General features: G+C 39.8%; 1 protein-coding gene and 1 pseudogene across 4 annotated transcripts; one reads left to right on the forward strand and one right to left on the reverse strand.

Moving 5' to 3' along the window:
* Positions 1 to 245: 245 nt before the first annotated feature.
* Positions 246 to 1808, reverse strand: LOC127780822 (uncharacterized; annotated as a pseudogene).
* Positions 1809 to 5448: 3640 nt separating this feature from the next.
* Positions 5449 to 17065, forward strand: LOC127779144 (DNA (cytosine-5)-methyltransferase 1B). 4 transcript variants are annotated; one of them, XM_052305853.1, is made up of 14 exons: positions 5449 to 5638; positions 6709 to 6825; positions 7795 to 7834; positions 10451 to 11909; positions 12030 to 13512; positions 13631 to 13795; positions 13880 to 14075; positions 14166 to 14277; positions 14365 to 14512; positions 14628 to 14825; positions 15644 to 15922; positions 16018 to 16179; positions 16278 to 16496; positions 16616 to 17065. In XM_052305853.1, exons 3-14 carry the CDS (start codon positions 7801 to 7803, stop codon positions 16748 to 16750), a joined length of 4590 nt encoding a protein of 1529 aa, XP_052161813.1. In that variant the 5' UTR covers positions 5449 to 5638; positions 6709 to 6825; positions 7795 to 7800; the 3' UTR covers positions 16751 to 17065. The 4 variants fall into 4 exon arrangements, with proteins under 4 accessions (XP_052161813.1, XP_052161810.1, XP_052161812.1 ...); XM_052305850.1 differs by having other exon boundaries at positions 6712 to 6825; XM_052305852.1 differs by lacking the exon at positions 5449 to 5638 and adding an exon at positions 5709 to 6502 and having other exon boundaries at positions 6712 to 6825.
* Positions 17066 to 20093: the final 3028 nt, after the last annotated feature.

The raw sequence follows: 20093 nt of genomic DNA on the forward strand, positions 1-20093 counted from the left end.
ACTAGTTAGTACACAATCACAAGCCAATGAGCTTGCAAACATAGACTTCAGCACGACACTACCAGGCCAAACCTCTGTTGTCTAGCTCAACTCTCACCGGAAGAATGTGCATTCCTCAAGAGCCCTCCAGGTTGAGTATCTGAATCATTGCAGCCGAGATAGAAAAGCAACTAGCTCTTTCAGCCATGGTCGATGCAGCAACTCAAGATCAATCGTACACGCAATAGCAGGGAAAATAAGGAAATTTAAAGTGAAGAGATATGAATTTTATTTTTCAGGGAACAATCTGTGTACCACAAATATCAAAAGAATAGACAAGAGTAATTAATCTTAAAATAGTTTGGAACAAGAGCATTCTAATCTTCTAGCTGAACTTACAAATTTAGTTTTTCTGGGAGCTCCCCCAACCAGCAGGGAGTGTATGGGAGAGATGATCGTACCAGTTTGTCGTTGTGCATGTATGGAGCATGATGAATAAAAAATTTTGTAAAAACATTGCCCAAATCCAGAAGCTTTGAGCTACTCCAATTATAGGCTAGCACTCTGTCAAATTTATCACCTAAGAAAATCATAGCCCTGTCTAGTTCGCGAAAAGAAAATTTTTAAGTGTCACATCAGACGTTTAACCAGATATTGGAAGGGGTTTTCGGACACAAATGAAAAAAAATAATTTCATAACTCGCTTGGAAACCGCGAGACGAATTTATTAAGCCTAATTAATCCGTCATTAGCACATGTGGGTTACTGTAGCACTTATGGCTAATCATGGACTAATTAGGCTTAAAAGATTCGTCTCGTAATTTCCATGTAAACTGTGCAATTAATTTTTCTTTTTATCTATGTTTAATGCTCTATGCATATGTCAAAATATTCGATGTGATGTTTTTGGGAAAAAAAATTGAGAACTAAACAAGGCCCATATCTTTGTAAGGATGAAATGCAAGGAAATAGACATAGCAATCCTTGCGCAGTTGCGCCTACTTCCAGGTTCAAGAACATTATCACTGTCAGAGTCCCACCCGAATTTCTCAAATTTCTCTTCCACTATTGGCTCGTCTTCCACATAGTAATCATCATCATCATAATAAAAAGGCTTATAATTATAAGAGTGAATAATAATGTTGTAAGGCCCAAGGTCCATCACGTTGTTGTTCATCATAGTTCAGATTCAGTAGGATGTGGGAAATGTCCATGTCATGCTTCAACACCCACTCGGTCTGACCACACCGTTCAGTCAGGAAACCAAACCTGAAGTTGGGGCCTCAGAAATGATGGTAATGATGCACAGTATATCCCCTTGCTTGATTTTCCTAGATAAAATTGACCATCTCCTGGATCTTCCGTGGGCGTTCTAATCACTCGATACGTATTGTCCGACAATGATATTCTTCAACAAAAGAACAGAATAACATGATCTGAATCACAATGCATGCTTAATTAATTAAGGGGTGGAGAGTTAGTACGTATCTACCTCATGACAAATCAATAGGAGCAGCATATATAAAGTGCTCCTCGCCAGTATCCACACTGATGATCACAAAATGGATTTGACCTGGTAACATCCCTGCAGCCTCCCCTTCCAGAGCAAATTTCCTCTCCTCCCAAGAACCAGTCTTGGATGAAAACACAGGTAGGATCACCAGTCTTGGATGAAAACACAGGTAGGATCAATATATGTCCACGGCGGCCATTCGCATTCCTCGCATTCTTCTTCCTCGCGCAGCTTGTAAGGAACATGATCGGGCACTATGAACAACTCATAGTTGGGCGTAAGTGTGGGGTCGAACACCAGGTACTCGTTTTCCCCATGCCTGGAGGTAGGAGAGGAGGAGGCCGTTGCAGTGGCCCTTGACGTATTACATGGGGGGCATGGCGGCGGCGGCGGCGGCACGGTGTAGTCGAGGCGGCAGGAGACGGCGGCGCCCGTGGTGGGGCGGGAGAGGAATTGGGTGTGAACCGCGAGTCGTGGCAGTTGAGGAGGATGCCGCCCAGCGAGAGCGGGAGGAGGTCCGCGCGCAGGAGGCGGCGGGAGTCGACGACGCGCGCGGCGCCACACCTTGCAGGCGCAGCGGGACGCTGCGCGAGGCCACGCGGCGGAGGACGGCCGCGAGCACGTCGTCAGGCAGCGACGACGCCACATCCATCGCCTCAGCACGTCGTCGTCGCTTGACTATCGCGGCAAATTGGGGAATTCTTTTTCGCCAATGCAGTTGATTTGGGCTCAACCGCTCAAGCCGCGGGAGGTGGTCGTGGTTCGTTGCCAAGTAGTGTCGCTGCCAGTTAACGGGCCGGCCCATTAGGCCTTCTTTTTTTCCATTTTAAAACGATTTTCCAATCATATATTGCGAGATTTCATCAGAACATGGATTTGTATTCAGTTTTTAAACAAGTTTAGATGAAGTATTTGTGGGGTACTCCCTCTGTCCCAAAAAAACAATCTTAGGTACAAACCTGAATGCACGTATGTTCAGATTTATATCTAGGATTAAGTTTTTTCTGGGACACAAGGTGTACACGGTACCCGAATATCTCATAGCAAGCCTTATTCTAGCAAATACTGGGATACTACATTCCGATGATTTCGAATATCTTCGGGCTTATTCACTTTGCTACTATTTTCAACCTTACCAAGTTTTGGTATTGCCAAATTTTGGTAATGTTGCCAAAATTTTGGCAAGGTTGCCAAATTTTAGCAAGATTTCATATGTACGTACTAAAATTTGGCAACAAACTAAATGCAACCACTTTTTTTTTAACTTTGCCAAAAAAAAAGGTAAGGTTGAAAATGGTAGCAAAGTGAATAAGCCCTTCTAGATATAGAATAGGAGAATTTAGTTGCAACCGACTAGATAACCTTCTTTTTAATCCTTCCTCTCATCTTACATAAGAGGGGGCAGAGTCCCGAGATTGGGGCGACTCCAGACGATAGATACAACACATCATAACGGTGCCATGTTCATCATACACAAACCCCTAGGCACAAGATAATCCCATATACTGATACACAACTAGATTAGAGTATTACCTCAAGGTTTATGTGTCGCTATCGTTATGTAGATCCAACACATAACAATATAAATAATATTGTTGATCCAGAGAATCGACGATATTGTACTAAAATACTGTAATGCCACGAGTTTGCTCGGATAGGACATGAACCCATGCGGATGAGAGCTTGCAGGCCGCGACAACACATTCTCTCTGAACGAAGTTGCCACAACCTCGTGCCATCCCCTGTGAAGTCGAGGTGAGGTCCGGGTTCGCTGTTTACCCACGAGATGTGGTGACGACATCACAAACACATCACGTGAATTCACCTTATTAATATATCATGGTGTCCTTTTGGTTTATTCTATATTATTTACACTTGAATATTGTATATATTAGCATTGCTATAATTGTGGTGTTTACAATTTGTTTTAGTCGGACCACCTATACACTAAATCCTAGATATACCATTAGATACAAGTATTTCTACTCCCTAAATAGTTAGTCTTACTAGCATACTTTTTTAACCTCTTGGTTCAAACTAAGATGTGAGATGTTTTCTGCCAGACAACATGGTGTTGGGAATTTTGATGTCTCGATTTGGAAGCCGAGAGGAGATCGCGCCACAGACCATTTCCATCCGTTGTCTATGCGCAATCACCGCGATTAAATTCGTGTTAAAATCTTCCTTAACTACACACTACGATCGGTGGTGCCATATCCTTTCCTTTTGGAGCTGCCCCCAATTCCCTCGATGCCAAAATAAAAGGGGAGGCCAAACAAAAAACGAGGTGAAGATCTCTATCTTGCTGCCACACTAAACCCTAATCCCGATCTGAACAAGTGCTAGAGGGGGGAACGTGTGTCCAACCTTGGTCGATGCAAGTGGAGGCCGAAGGAACGCTGTCACGTCACATCCCATCGCCGGCGACCCCTTCGGGATCAAGCCGCCGATTTGGTATGTGCTGCTACTACAACTACTTTGTCTACACCGACAAACACCGCAGCGGCTTGAGGGGCTTCAACCTCTTCTTCCACATCGGTCATCACCGAGCAAATCATGAACATCGTGCTAATGGCTTCTCAAGGTACACATAAAGTTTTACCTCTATCTTTCGCATAGGGTGATCATGCTAGGCTAAAGAATTAGATTAGTAGATTAGATAATTTACACAAGGTTCGACTTATCAGGTATCAATTTTCTGATTGACTTTCGTGCTTTGGTGAGTCGTTTGAGATTCCTTTGATGACCTATGTTGTGTAAAAAGGAATTTCTGGTGATATAGTTCGATTGTTGTCTCCAATGACTATATTTCTATTTTCCACACGAGATAGCATGATATCTAATATTTGTAACACGTCTCGCTTCATATATGTTAACTATTATTCTACCAAAATACTCTACAGTTTAGAGTACTTAGTCCAAAAGAACACATGATGAGCGGGGCATACTCACCGCAGCCATAAGGCATCAAAAGTACAAAACCCAACCAAAGCTGACGCTTGAACAAGACATAAGTGGAATTATGTTTTGTTGCCAACCAATCATACCCAAAGTTACGCCTAGTTGGATAACTCCAATAAAAAAGGAAAAAAAAGCAACGCTCAAATCAGGGATAAACTTAAAAGCAATTCTCGAAATGGAAATACATTTATACCATTTCGGATGTAAAATGATAACAAAATCCTGCTCATCAACCCCTTTCAAAAAAGATTTATACCACCAACACAGAAAAGTTATGTGTATAACTCAGCTTTCACAAGCACTCCTCTTCTATCATTTTTCCCCCAAACACCATAGCTTGACTTATGTGGTTATAGTTCGATTATTGTCTCTAATATGTAGATTTATAATCTTCACAAGAGATGGCCTGATATCGATATAGCTAATATTTTGATATAACTAATATTTACACTTACAGAACTTCATATATATTAGTTTTTCCACTAAAAATACTTTAAACGCTTGGTTCAAAAGAACACACATGACACACAATGGCGTGACTCACTACAGCTATGAGGCAACAAAACCCAGCCAAAAGCTGACGTTTGAACCAAGAGAAAACCTGGAAACAAGTGACCAACGCAATGCCTAGCTGGAAAAGGCCAGCAAAAAAAGGAAACGACAACGTTCGAATTAGGACCAATTTTAGAAGCAATTCGTCAAACGGAGCAAAACCTGACCAATTTGGATGTAAAACGAAAACAAAACCCCGTTCATCAACCCCTTCCAAAAAAAAAACTCCTACCGTTTTTAACCAAAAATCCTCCCGAGTCCCGATTTCCAAATCCCCCCGTGTGAAACGGTCCCGAAAATTTTTTTGGGCGACGCGGCTCCCGCCAAGGAACCCCGCCCTCCGCTCCCCGTTTCCCATTCATCCATTCCACGCGCGCGCGGCCGCCAACACAAATCCTCCAAAAAACCTGAAACTGCCGCCGCGTGCTCCACCCCACACCCCCCCTTAAAGCCCCTCCCCCGCGCCGCCACGCTCCTCCGCTTCCGCTCGCCCTGTCGCGCCGCTTGCTTCGCCTCGTGACAACCTCGCCTGCGCCGCCGCCGCCGCCGGCGAGGGGGTGGGGGGGTGTGGTGGTGACTGTGGGAGGCGCGTTTCCGGTTTGCTCCGCGGGCGGCGCGTCGACGCGTGGCTTGGTAAGCTTGTGTGGTGATGTAGGATTTGTTAATTTGTTGTTCTTTTTCCTTACCCCGCGTGTTGTAGCGGCGATGCTTCTCGATCTGTGTCTTGTTGGCTTCGTACGGGTGATTTTGTGGGGTTTGGGCGGAGGGTTTTGGCCGGTGAAATCGTGCTGCTGCTGCTGCTGGTTCGTCAGGTTGCGCGTCCAGGTTTGGGGGATTTGTTCTTCCTGGCTGTGGAAAGCGTTCACGGAGCGGATTTGAGTCCTACATTGCTGGTTGCTGTACGTGCTGTGCCTTAGGAGGAGATTTGATAGGAAACATTTTCGAGATTTCGGTGTTTTGCTGCGGCGGAGCGTTGCTTCGAGTTGGGGAATGATGGATTACCCCGCGGATTCGGGGGTTTTAGGGGAGGATTTGATTTTAGGAGGGGTTTTGTTTAGCAAATCCGTTCTGTTTGTGCTGGTTGATGTGTGATTTAGGGGCAAATTCTAGGCGTGAGGGATTTGTCGCTGGATTAGCCAGCGAAATCCCGTCTACTGTTACGGTTCCCCTGTTTTTTCTCACTTGGTAGGACGGGACGGGGCGTGTCCTGGTGGAGGTTGGGATTAATCCATCTGTTGCCTCGGGGACCGTGCCTTCCACTATCCCCGGACATTTTGGTCGTGTTTTTTTAATTTCGCTTCACAAAGTGGGGTTTCTGATGTGCGCTCTGGAGATTCATCTTGGTGCTGGAATCGCCGATTCGAGGCTGCTTCGGCGTGCTTAGCTTCGTCTGAGGGCTGAGGCCAACCCAGATTTGGGGCTGCTTCGCTATGCTTCGCCGCGCCGCTGCCAACGCTGCCTATTTGTAGTCCTACTAATCTTCGTATGGTATGTTATGTAAGTATGTTGTTGGGTTTAGAAGATTGTTTTGATGAAGTGTGGTTTGGTGCTGTTTGGCTGAGTTATTAATCTTGTTGCCATGAATCTGTCCGACGTCCTCTTCAATAGTAGTGTTGAGTCGCTTTCCCCAAAATAGTCAACTTCTAGGTTAGTTAACTAGATATTTTCCCCATCTGATAATTATTCTGGCGTTAACTGCAAAGCAGGGGTAGCGAATCTGTGGGTGGATTTTTGATCTTCATCAACAATTGTTCGCGGCCCTTGGTACACCGCCGCCAACGATTGGCCGCAGCTGGTAACCTTGTTCATCAATCTACAAGGTATTTCTGTGATGGATTCACTTTCTATTTATAGCAAATGAGTTTTGAGTGATTTATGTTGCTATATTGTGCTGATGTGGTGATTTTGGGTTTGCGATTAGTGGGTTGTTGAGATGCTGGGCGCCTTATTTGCTACCTACAGTTGTGCAACAGTAGAACCAAACGTTGTCTACAGCAATTCATTTTAGAGTTTCTTGTTGGTATTAATTGGTTGAATGTGATAGCATGGTTTGGAACATTGGACTTTTTTTGTGGTTGTTTCTGCCACTACCTTTCTCTGTGTGTTTACTGTATTCAGTAGTGCTCACTTGTTTTCCCTGCTTTCCTATCTTATGGTGGACCAATTTTAATCAAACTTTGGGGTTATCTTAAGGTCAGTGATGTTTTAGGAAAAATCACTACCTTACCGTTGGTTGGCTCAATATGCGTACTTATCTATCCATTCTTCATTATCAGTTTTTGTAATCTGCTGGCTTTTGTGTTTGTGAACTAAATTGTGAATGGGAATATTTTTGTATTAGTGAGTACATGATTCATTGATTTGGATGTGGGTTTTCTTGACATGGGTGTGTCATGACCTACTTGCTGTCATTTCTAGATGATTCTACACAATTATTATCTTTACTTTCCATGATTTATGTTAATAATTTGCTTTTGCGCAACGAATGCTACTACTTTTTATCATAGTGACTAAATGAACTGCAAACTGCACAAGAGATACATGTTATGCATCGTTTCTGTGCTACTCCAAAATATAGTTAAACAGAGAAATAGTATGTATTGAAACTAACAATTTCACTTCTGTTTTGGATGTTTAATAGCATAGAATTATACCTTGCAAATATTTGCTTTTGATAAATTATGTTGCTCATTTGATCTTTTTCCATAGTTAATTTCAAATGGTAGCAAGACTACTGCATTTATGTGCTAATATATAATCTACATGTCTGACTAATTTTAAATTTACAGGGAGATATGGTGAAAAGTCCGCGTTCTCCCGTTACCACAGGTCTTGTTCTTAATTACCTCATCTTTTACTTGCCCTGTATGACAATGAAGTGCCACCTTTCAATTTATGGCATGACATTATGTTCCTTTACCGTTACCAGGAATACCTTGTGATATACACTAATTTTACCTGTATAGTTTTTTACGCCTTTGCTATGACTTTGAGAATGTAAATCTGTGATGGCATTTGACTCTTGTTTGATAGATGATATCTGCCACATGTCATGTATTTTACCAGTTCGATCAAGCGTGCTATGATTTATTTTTTGGCAGAAGACCAGGGGTCTGCCCTATCATAACAAATATGCATTTTGTAAAATATATTGTGAAAAGGGATGGCATATATGCCTATATCGACCAGGAATACATGCTAAATCTCCCACCATTATCCCTCTTCCTGATCTGCTATTAACCAATATTCATTGAATTATATAAACACAAGCATTCTTGTTCCACAACAACGATGCATTTAAGCAAAGTTGGTGTCTAATGCTAAAACGTATTAACCAAAATTCACTAGTCAAGTTCAGCATCACACATTCACAATCGTGTAAACAGAGTAATGCACATGTTTATCAAGTTGTCGGTTTGTTGTGTAATTGGTTAGAGGTAGATGTCTTGGGGAGCCTTAACTTGAATAGAATGCAAGGCATGTCAAGACATAGATAAACACTTAGCCACCATCACCATCACTGCCGCAGTTATCGTCTCTTGCCATCATATCACCAACTGGTGGACTGGGCATGGGCCTAGGCGTATAATGCTTGTGGCCTTCCCACTTTGGTTAAGCTGATAATTATGCTGCATTTCAGCTTAATCTGGTGTTACATTAGCAAACCAATTGCAACTGCTCTGTGTTGCTCAAAAAGGCTGATCTGGAGGCGGCATAGGCCATTCCAAAGGGAATCAAATATCGCATCTCCTCGTCACTGCTGCTAGCAAATCGCTGGTGGCAGCGGCATTGCCTTCTGCATCAACCTTATTTTTTGTGTTGCTGGTGGCATACGGCTCTCCGTAGGCTAGTGATCTTTGTGGAACTTTCTTGCCACTGATGGGGTAGAGATCTTGGCTTGGCAGTTCATTGGTTGGATCTAGCGATGAGATCATGCTGAGACATAATCTTGAACTCCAATACCTCTTCTCAGGGTGAAAACCTTTGTTCTTACCATCATTAGTTGGAGCTGGCCTAATTGATATTCCCTTCTAAAGGCATCGAAATAGGAGAATTGGCCCATGGGAGCAGAGGTGAAAACCTTCGATCTAATTCACTGATTAGATCTAGCAACGATGATGCGAGCCGTGTCCCTTCTTGGAGGTGTTGTCATCAATACTAAAGCCCCAAGGACCTCTTTCAACTGTTGTCCTCTTGTGGTTGGTCGCCTAATGGTGGTGATGGCGGGTCTACGTTTCTTTTTTCTTGACCAGTCTTAGCATTGACAAGTTTTGTGACGTTATGTTTTTTTCTGGTCTTGGTTGTGTGCAATCCCTAGTTGATGTAGATGTTGGAATTTACACTTTCCCTTATCTAAACAACAATGCCTTGGGTTGAGTGGCTTATTAACAATGGGTAGCATAGTTTAATCACATATTGGCTTAAGAAATCTTTTGTTAGGAACCTTGGACAGCCCTCTGAAAAGCATTCTTATTACATACTTATAAGGTAAATTAATCGCAATGCATGTTACCTTGTTCAAAGGAAATAAATTAACAATAGTTTGGCCATCAAAAGTTCCGAATCTATGCATCAACAAACGGGATCGAGGTAACACGGAATGCTATTTTGAAAGGTTTTAACAAGGCAGGGACAATGTTGTCCCCGTGGTCCCAGGTTGTTCCATGTTTCCGGTGACTACTTTTTGTTAGTTTACTCATCATCTGTATGTTAATGCATAAATGCGGCAGCCAACAGATTTGGAAAGAGTTTTTGCCATCCTTGACAATTGCCCAAATGGCCAATTGGCATGCTTCGTGAGCATGCCATCGATCATGATTCCTAGGATTTGTTTGACTTGTACATGATACCATAACGGTAGGTTATCTATGCGTTCCACCAGCAAGTTTCCCACAAAACATGGCATTAAATGTGCATTATATCCAAAACAGAATAATGAAGTCTTGTTAACTTAAGAAATGACAGGTGTTGCTATTATTCACAATGAGTGCCGAAATCGCTCTAAAAGTGGATTGCTAAATTCCTACTTATTTGAAAATGGCTTCTTGTCACTTGTGCCATTTTGCATTTGGAAAATGCATATTTCACCGTTGGATGTACATCAGGAAAGCAGAATAGTAATAGTAGATATATATGTTATTTGCTGTGATGTTGCCGCATTTAATTTCTAATGCCTATGTTTTTCAAGTTACTGATAGAAAGCATTTGTTATCTGATTGTGGTTTATTTGGTGAAAGTTTATTCTATTATTTATTCCAGTTGGTGAACCAATACTTTCCTGTTTTGTACACTTTATGCATCCTCATCTTTGTTTTTTCCCCTCAAAAATCTTCATCTTTATTTTTTGTCTTTCATGTTTGAGTTTTACATCCTAAAGTCTTTACTATATTCCAGCATTCCTGTTTCTTAATTGTTGATTAACATGCTGAGTTGTGGGGTTTTCAGGAAAGAAAAGGTGCAGAGCAAAGCCACAAAAGAAGGACGAAGATACAACTGATAAAGGCAAACTGGATGAGGGACCTCTGGATGCTACAAAAGAGATGAATGGAGTTGGAAAGGGTGATAGTCGTGCTGCCTGCAAGAGGCCAAGGAGAGCAGCAGCGTGCTCTGATTTCAAAGAGAAATCTGTACGCTTATCTGATAAATCCTCTGTGGTCGCGACCAATGGAAATAAGATGGAAGAGGAGGAAATGGATGCCGTAAAGCTGACAAAATTAGGACCAGAAGTTCAGCGACCTTGTCGGAAATTGATTGATTTCATCTTGCATGATGCTGATGGGAAACTACAGCCCTTTGAAATGTCAGAAATTGATGATTTTTTCATCACAGCTCTTATCATGCCCATGGATGATGATTTGGAAAAAGATCGTCAAAAAGGAGTGCGCTGTGAAGGATTTGGGCGAATTGAGGACTGGGCAATATCTGGTTATGATGAAGGTACTGCAGTAGTCTGGGTCTCAACAGAAGTTGCTGACTACGAATGTGTGAAGCCAGCAGGCAATTACAAATCTTACTATGACCACTTCTATGAGAAGGCACAGGTCTGTGTTGAAGTTTACAGAAAACTTGCAAGATCAGTTGGTGGGAATCCTAATCTAGGTCTGGAAGAATTGCTTGCTAGTGTTGTTCGCTCTATTAATGCTATCAAAGGTTATAGTGGTACACTGAGCAAAGACTTTGTGATCTCCAATGGTGAGTTTGTATACAACCAGCTTATTGGATTGGATGAGACAGCAAACACTGATGATGAGAAGTTTGCGACGCTACCAGTTCTTCTTGCTCTAAGAGATGGGTGCAAATCTAGAGTGGAAGTAAGCAAGCTGCAGCCTAACATTTCAAATGGAAGCCTGAAGATTAATGATGCAGAGTGTAAAGAGGTATCTGAAGATGATGATGAGAAGTTAGCAAGATTGTTGCAACAAGAAGAGGAATGGAAGATGATGAAACAGAGAGGTAAACGTGGAACAACTTCCCAGAAAAATGTCTACATCAAAATTAGTGAAGCTGAGATTGCCAATGACTATCCTCTGCCTGCATACTATAAACCCTCTAGTCAAGAAATGGATGAGTATATATTTGACAGTGAAGATAGCTTCTATTCTGATGTGCCAGTAAGGATCCTCAACAACTGGGCTTTATACAATGCAGACTCCAGGCTTATTCCTTTGGAACTAATCCCCATGAAAGCAGGCGCTGAAAATGATATAGTTGTCTTTGGATCTGGTTTTATGAGAGAGGATGATGGCAGTTGCTGTTCTACTGCTGAATCTGCAAAATTGTCTTCATCAAGTAGTTCTAACCACCAGGATGCAGGCGTTTCAATTTATCTGAGCCCTATCAAGGAGTGGGTTATAGAATTTGGTGGATCAATGATTTGCATAACCATTCGAACTGATGTGGCCTGGTAAGTACTCCAGCCAGATCTGATCAATGTGGATTTTTTTCTATTACACAATCTTTTTGTTGGGAAACAATTTTCCTTCTGCCTGCTACATTGATGCTTACATTTGGCTCGTGATTTTAGGTATAAGCTACGGCAACCTACAAAGCAATATGCTCCTTGGTGTGAGCCTGTCTTGAAAACAGCCAGGCTCTCTGTTAGCATCATAACTCTACTAAAAGAGCAAAGTCGTGCTTCAAAGCTTTCCTTTGCTGATGTCATCAAGAAAGTGGCTGAATTTGATAAAGGGAGTCCTGCATTTGTATCATCTAATGTTGCACTGGTCGAGAGATATATTGTGGTCCATGGACAGATTATTCTTCAGCAGTTCTCAGATTTCCCAGATGAGACTATCCGGCGGAGTGCATTTGCTACTGGTCTTTTGATGAAGATGGAGCAAAGAAGGCATACAAAGTTGGTCATGAAGAAAAAGGTTCAAGTGATGAGAGGAGAGAATCTGAACCCAAGTGCAACTATGGGGCCAGCATCAAGAAGAAAAGTGATGCGTGCAACAACAACCAGGTTGATTAACAGGATATGGAGTGATTACTATGCACACCATTTCCCTGAAGATTCCAAGGATGCAGATGCGAATGAAGCTAAAGAAATTGATGATGAACTGGAAGAAAATGAAGATGAGGATGCTGAAGAGGAAGCACAGATTGAGGAGGAAAATGTCTCAAAAACTCCACCATCAACACGGTCTCGAAAGTTGGTATCACAAACATGCAAAGAAATTAGATGGGAAGGTGAAGCCATTGGTAAAACACCTTCTGGAGAAGCTCTATACAAATGTGCTTATGTTCGAGAGCTCAGAATAAATGTGGGACGGACAGTTGCACTAGAAGATGATTCAGGAGAACTGGTCATGTGCTTTGTTGAGTACATGTTTCAGAAACTTAATGGAGCAAAAATGGTTCATGGAAGGCTATTTCAGAAAGGTTCAGAGACTGTTCTTGGCAATGCTGCAAATGAAAGGGATCTTTTCTTAACCAATGAATGTTTAGAATTTGAGTTAGAAGATATCAAAGAATTGATGTCTGTCAATCTCCAATCATTGCCCTGGGGTCACAAGTATAGAAAAGAGAATGCTGAAGCTGACAGGATTGAGCGTGCCAAAGCTGAAGATAGGAAGAAGAAAGGTTTGCCAATGGAATATTTATGCAAAAGCTTGTACTGGCCTGAGAAGGGTGCATTTTTCTCCCTTCCTCATGATAAGCTGGGCCTTGGTAATGGTTTCTGTAGCTCTTGTCAGCAGAAAGAGCCAGATTGTGATGAATTGCAAATACTATCCAAGAACAGCTTCATTTACAGAAACATTACCTACAATGTCAATGACTATTTGTATATTAGACCTGAATTTTTCTCTCAAGAGGAGGATCGTGCAACCTTCAAGGGAGGGCGAAATGTGGGTCTAAAGCCCTATGTAGTTTGCCATCTATTGGATGTCCATGAACCTGCTGGATCCAGAAAAATTCATCCAGCATCAACAAAAATCAGTGTTAGAAGATTTTACAGACCAGATGACATTTCATCAGCCAAAGCTTATGTTTCTGACATTAGAGAGGTTACATTCTTTGTCCTCCTTTTCTATTTTTAAATTCTGGTGTCATCATTAATTCATTGCTGTCATTGTTTGCAAGATATTTCTCCTTACATTGGCTTCGATACTTTTTCTGGATCAGGTATACTATAGTGAAAATATAGTTAAAGTGCCTGTGGATATGATAGAGGGAAAATGTGAGGTCAAAAAGAAGATCGACATCTCAAACTCAGATGTTCCAGTGATGGTTGAACATGAATTTTTCTGTGAACATTTCTATGATCCTGCCACTGGAGCATTAAAGCAGGTTAGTCAATAGCTAATGTACCATTTTTATTCAGCAATGTTAGTTTCCATAGTTAACTGAATGTGTGCTGTATATATGGACCAGTTGCCTCCAAATGTTAAGCTCATGTCTGTGCAACAAAAGGCAACTGGCGCTTTGAAAAAGAACAAAGGAAAGCAGATCTGTGAAAGTGATCAGGTGGATTCAGATAAATGTACAAAGGTGTCCAAAGAGAACCATCTTGCAACTCTTGACATTTTTGCTGGCTGTGGAGGTTTATCAGAAGGACTGCAGCAAGCTGGTATGCACTTGCCTTCAATAATGGTGTTTAGCTTTATCATCAACATGTCGGCCATCAGACTGATATTTTATTACCATTTAAATTCTGTAGGTGTATCGTTTACAAAGTGGGCGATTGAATATGAGGAACCAGCTGGTGAAGCATTTACCAAAAATCATCCAGAAGCTGCGGTGTTTGTGGATAACTGCAACGTGATTTTGAAGTAGGTGCACCGTGCACTTCCTTGATTTTTTCTGTGGTTTTCTTTTTACCTATATAGCTCAATAGGGACTGTTATATGATTTTGCAGGGCAATTATGGACAAATGTGGAGATGCTGATGATTGCATTTCAACTTCTGAGGCTGCTGAACAAGCAGCTAAATTTTCTCAGGACAATATTATGAACCTTCCTGTCCCTGGCGAAGTAGAATTCATAAATGGTGGTCCTCCATGTCAGGTATATTATTTTGCTATACTTGATGGAATTTTCTTTGCACCTAGGCAAGCAAATTGTTTGCACTTCAATACTTGTGATAAATGACTTCAATTTTGTAATTTTTTTCTCAACTCAGGGCTTTTCTGGGATGAACAGATTTAACCAAAGCCCATGGAGTAAAGTTCAATGTGAGATGATTTTAGCATTCCTGTCTTTTGCTGAATATTTCCGCCCCAGATTCTTTCTTTTAGAAAATGTTAGGAACTTTGTTTCATTCAACAAAGGACAGACATTCCGACTGACAGTTGCATCCCTTCTGGAGATGGGATACCAGGTAATTATTCTTCTGGTTATACACCAACTAAAAATTATCACAAAAAATTCTAGTAAAATTCATACATGTACTTTCAATAGTATTACATCTACGTGCAAAGTCGCATCTTCAAATTCATTCTACATAGAGAATAACAAAAAAGATAAAATTCTGACAAAATTGCAACCTTAAAACTGTCAGATTTTTTGTTTTTTTTGTTACGGCTAAAATATAATGAATTTGACGTTAAGATTTTAACCCTAGGTGTAATACAATTGAAAGTATGTGTATGATTTTTTCTAGATTTTTTTGTGACATTTTTTAGTTGGTGTGCACGTGTGTACACGTGAGGGCCTGTGTGCATAGGATATGTTGCCCTTAAAAAGGGAGCGTATTCTATGCACACAGGTCCTCGCGTGTACACACCGTGTACACCAACTAAAAATTATCACAAAAAATTCTAGTAAAATTCATACATGTACTTTCAATAGTATTACATCTACGTGCAAAGTCGCATCTTCAAATTCATTCTACATAGAGAATAACAAAAAAGATAAAATTCTGACAAAATTGTAACCTTAAAACTGTCAGATTTTTTGTTTTTTTTGTTACGGCTAAAATATAATGAATTTGACGTTAAGATTTTAACCCTAGGTGTAATACAATTGAAAGTATGTGTATGATTTTTTCTAGATTTTTTTGTGATATTTTTTAGTTGGTGTGCACGTGTGTATACGTGAGGGCCTGTGTGCATAGGATATGTTGCCTACTTAAAATGCCTATGTACAGCATTTGTTTTGAATCTTATAATAACCAGAAGCTGTTTACTTGTTGCTTAGGTCCGGTTTGGAATTTTAGAGGCAGGGACTTTTGGTGTTGCTCAGTCCAGGAAAAGAGCATTCATTTGGGCTGCTGCACCTGGAGAGACTCTGCCTGATTGGCCAGAACCAATGCATGTGTTTGCTAGCCCTGAGCTGAAAATAAATTTGCCTGATGGTAAATACTATGCAGCTGCAAAAAGCACTGCTGGTGGTGCTCCTTTCCGTGCAATAACAGTTAGAGATACAATAGGCGATTTACCAAAGGTGGAGAATGGCGCCAGTAAACTCCTACTTGAGGTAAAATTGCTTCTCCTATATGGCTATCCGCTCCATTTTATCCTGTTTCTTCTCTTGATTTATATGCTGAATGAATCCCCTCTTTTGTAATGCAGTACGGTGGCGAACCCATCTCCTGGTTCCAGAAGAAGATTAGAGGGAACACGATCGTGCTGAATGATCACATATCTAAGGAGATGAATGAACTGAACCTCATCAGATGCCAACGCATTCCAAAGCGGCCTGGTTGTGATTGGCATGACCTACCAGATGAGAAGGTAAATGCCATCTACCTTGCGGTTGCATTCACTTCCTTTTGTGCTCTTCCATACATTCCTTGCATCAGCGGAATGTTAACCGTTATGAGCGTGTGCAGGTGAAACTATCATCTGGCCAACTGGTGGACCTGATCCCTTGGTGCCTGCCTAACACAGCTAAAAGGCACAACCAGTGGAAAGGGCTTTATGGTAGGCTGGATTGGGAGGGCAATTTCCCTACTTCTGTGACAGACCCCCAGCCAATGGGCAAGGTTGGCATGTGCTTCCACCCTGACCAGGATAGGATCATCACAGTCCGTGAATGTGCGCGATCTCAGGTAAGCTGCTATTGCTATCCATCCATTCAACATTCTCTTCCTGTCTTCTAAGATATTGTGAATTTGTATTTGGAGGGGAGTCAGTACTGACCGTTTAACTAACCTATTCTTGTCTGCAGGGCTTTCCTGACAACTACCGGTTCGCGGGCAACATCCAGAGCAAGCACAGGCAGATTGGCAATGCGGTGCCTCCACCTCTTGCCTTCGCCCTCGGGAGGAAACTGAAGGAAGCTGTTGATGCAAAGCGTCAGTAGGTGTTCAGAGTCCTCCGATGATCGAGGGAGATGATTCTCCCCTGAAAAGAAACAAACAACCAAACATATGAGTGTACTTATTTTAATTGTGCGCTGCATTTAACTTTGTGTGTTGATTAAGATTTTAGTCATATAGATCCTTGGTAACCTTGTACATTTTAGAGGTTGTGTTGTGATTGATACCCTTGATTCAGGGGTATGATTTAGTGGCTGTATTCAGATATTTAAACAAAATAATACTAGTTAGTGATGGTTGAATTGTTACCGTGGGTTATCTGGAAATTCTTGTTTTGGTTTGTTCAGGTCTCTAAAATTTTATTTCAGTTTAGTTTGGATTTTAAGAATTGAGGTATATTCTCATTTGGCTGGATGCAGTGGAATCTAGGGATTTCCATGGGTCATGGGGTGAAGGTTTTACTTTTGCATGAAACTAGAAAGGTAGCCCGCGCGAATGCGCCGGCATGCATTTCATTTAGTTTTGAAAATAGTTCTAACAAAATAAGTTGAAACTAAAGTAAGGTATTTTTTTAATTGAATTTTCATTGTTTACATTTTTCTTAAGAAGTCTCGAGAAATTTTTATTGCTTGTAAATTTATTCTTTTACCATCCTGTTAGCCCTCTTTTTAATTGATAAAATATACATATCTTATATAGCGCTTCTCTGTAATATGTTAGACCTTATGGTATTTTAAAGAAAATGTCTAGTCAACATGAATCTTAAAATAATAATTTATTATGGAAAAATATAACTTTTAATCATATTATAATAAGAAAGGATACTAATTTGTATTACCACCTTAGAGGCTTATACATGTAGGTTGTGGAGAAACCCTTGGAGCTACTTAAAGGATAGGAATTTACTGAATTTGAATTTGTTGATTTATCATTGACTTTCATCTCTTGGTGTGTTTAATATGACTCATATGAAGAGAAATATAAAATTTTGGAAAGAATAAAATATCATTATGTTGTAAAATAAGCTATGTTTTTCTGTAACGAAAGTAGTAGATTTATTCAATACTATCTTACGGGTTAAGTGCTCAACTAAAATAGTTGTATACGTTACATTGCGGGTTAAGCACTTCACTAAAATAGTTCTTTGTAAATGGATTGCAAAAGTTATTTTCAAAGATGACCCATGAGTCTGAGGCAAAAGGCTCGCCACATAGCAAGCTACACATTTGAGCCACATGTGAAAAGAATGCTCACAAACAATCATTTGTGCAGTAGTGTGATTAAAATAATTATTTATACAATTAAAATGTTTAAATTCACTATGTAAATTAATGGTACTTGTGCCCATATTATTGTTTGCCAACAATCGATAGAACTTGATAGTTCTTTTTGGTATATAGCAAAATTAGCTAGATATTTTACAACTAATTATTGTATTTCGTTGCTGAGATGCACATGCTATTTTTTTTCTTTATGTTGCAGTTTCTTATTGTTGATGAACTGATGCCTTGGTGCATTTGACACTATATATATTCCAAATAAAAAAGTCTAGCGGAACCTAAATTGATTTCGGATTGTTTCTTGCATAGTGCATGAGACTTCACATACCCCACGAATATAATTTCATAACTAAAAATAACTCGGCAAGCGTGATTATTATTGTAGTTTGGACTTTTCATGATTGCCGTCATGATTTAAATATTTTTACTCTAAAATTTATAATTAAACATTAGGAATTTATATGCTCCAAACAATCACTCTTTGTAACTTTCTTTTAGCTAACGTGCATTAGGAATTTAGTATTACAATTATGGGTAAAGTGTTACCCTTAAATTCACTATATTTTAGCCACAACAAAAAGGTTAAAAATCCTGACGGCCTTAAGAGTATAAATGTATTATAATTTTGTTTTTTCTTCCTCCCAATATGTAATGAATTTGAATATAAGACCTTACATATAGATATAATACTACTAAAAGTACAAACAAAAAAAATTCCATAATTTTTGGGATATATAACTAAAACATTATATGTTCTCAAATAACTGATAGTAAAAAAATTGTTGTTAGACTTGATACTGAGATTTGTGACAAATGAAGTGATTATCAAGAATATGGTTACATGTGGCAGTTTTTTTGTAATTAATATATAGGTAATATCGATGCTATATATATTATTTATAGAATAGATACATCATATGTTTTATAAAGTTTTAAATAGTGAATAACTGAAGAAAATAAGGGGGGTAAGGATAGATCGCTTTGTAGGTGATTTTTTTTTCTTTGGCAAATAGTGGGTAGGTAATTTTCCTTACGTACATATGTAACTGCTGGATATAAGCCGATGGGGATAGGAAAGGGAGGTGGAAAAAACAGTTCTAATAGTAATGAAAATAGTGGGTTCAGCTGTTTATTAAAGTGCAACGTGGTGGTTTAGCGATGTTTGTAGGACTCCCATATGACGACTTAATAGCGTTTATAGGAAGTTTCATGAATAATAGAAGACAGACATATAGATAGATAAAACAGTCCATATGGTTTTAAATTATTTATTTAATTGTCAGGAATACAAAGAATCAAACTAATCAGAAAATCAACATATATTTTTCAAAAGTTAATACATGCAGATCCACTCATGCATGTAGCCCTCCATGAGGAGGACACTGACGTATAACCATGAAAGTCTATATTCAACTGAAGATATATAAATTTAATGTTGTTTAGATTTTATTATGCTTTAGATCTCAACAACGTACAGAGAAAAGAGAGAGCAGATAGCACATATACGTGCTTGAGCCGTGAGTTGGAATTAATCTTGGCTGGTCGTTCAGGTTCGTGGTTTTTTACAATTAATCTTGGCTGTGAGTTCTTTTCCCATCATACGTAATTTTTTGTGTTTTTTTCTTCTTTATTTAGATCTTTGGCTTTTTTTTGTTCGGATGGATTAATTGTACGTAAATATTTTCTCTCGTACGTGAACAGGATATTAGGAGTGAGAGACTATTTTCTTTATAGATCTAATAATTTATTGGTCTAAAATAATAGGTCCACCACTTTAAGTGAAAATCAAGGTTACATGTTTTACTTTTTTTTTAAGAATTTCTATGATTATTTTCTAATTTATTATAGGAAGTTTAATCGACTTTTACTATATAATAGATATATAATAGATAGATGAATGGCCGGTAAATAACAGTTTTTAATTGGTTTGCCCTCGTATGAGGGTTGCTTTTACTCTGGTGAGAAAGATCAACCAAATTTCAAACTCACGACATCTAACTTAGATGCCGTATTGAGTTGGAGTACTCAGTATAGTGTGTTTGGGATTTCTTCAAAATCTGAATATCTGATTTTTTTTTTAAAAAAATGTTGTTCTCCGCATGTAGTA

The sequence above is a fragment of the Oryza glaberrima genome, chromosome 7 (assembly GCF_000147395.1).
Source record: "Oryza glaberrima chromosome 7, OglaRS2, whole genome shotgun sequence".
NCBI classification, from domain to species: domain Eukaryota; kingdom Viridiplantae; phylum Streptophyta; class Magnoliopsida; order Poales; family Poaceae; genus Oryza; species Oryza glaberrima.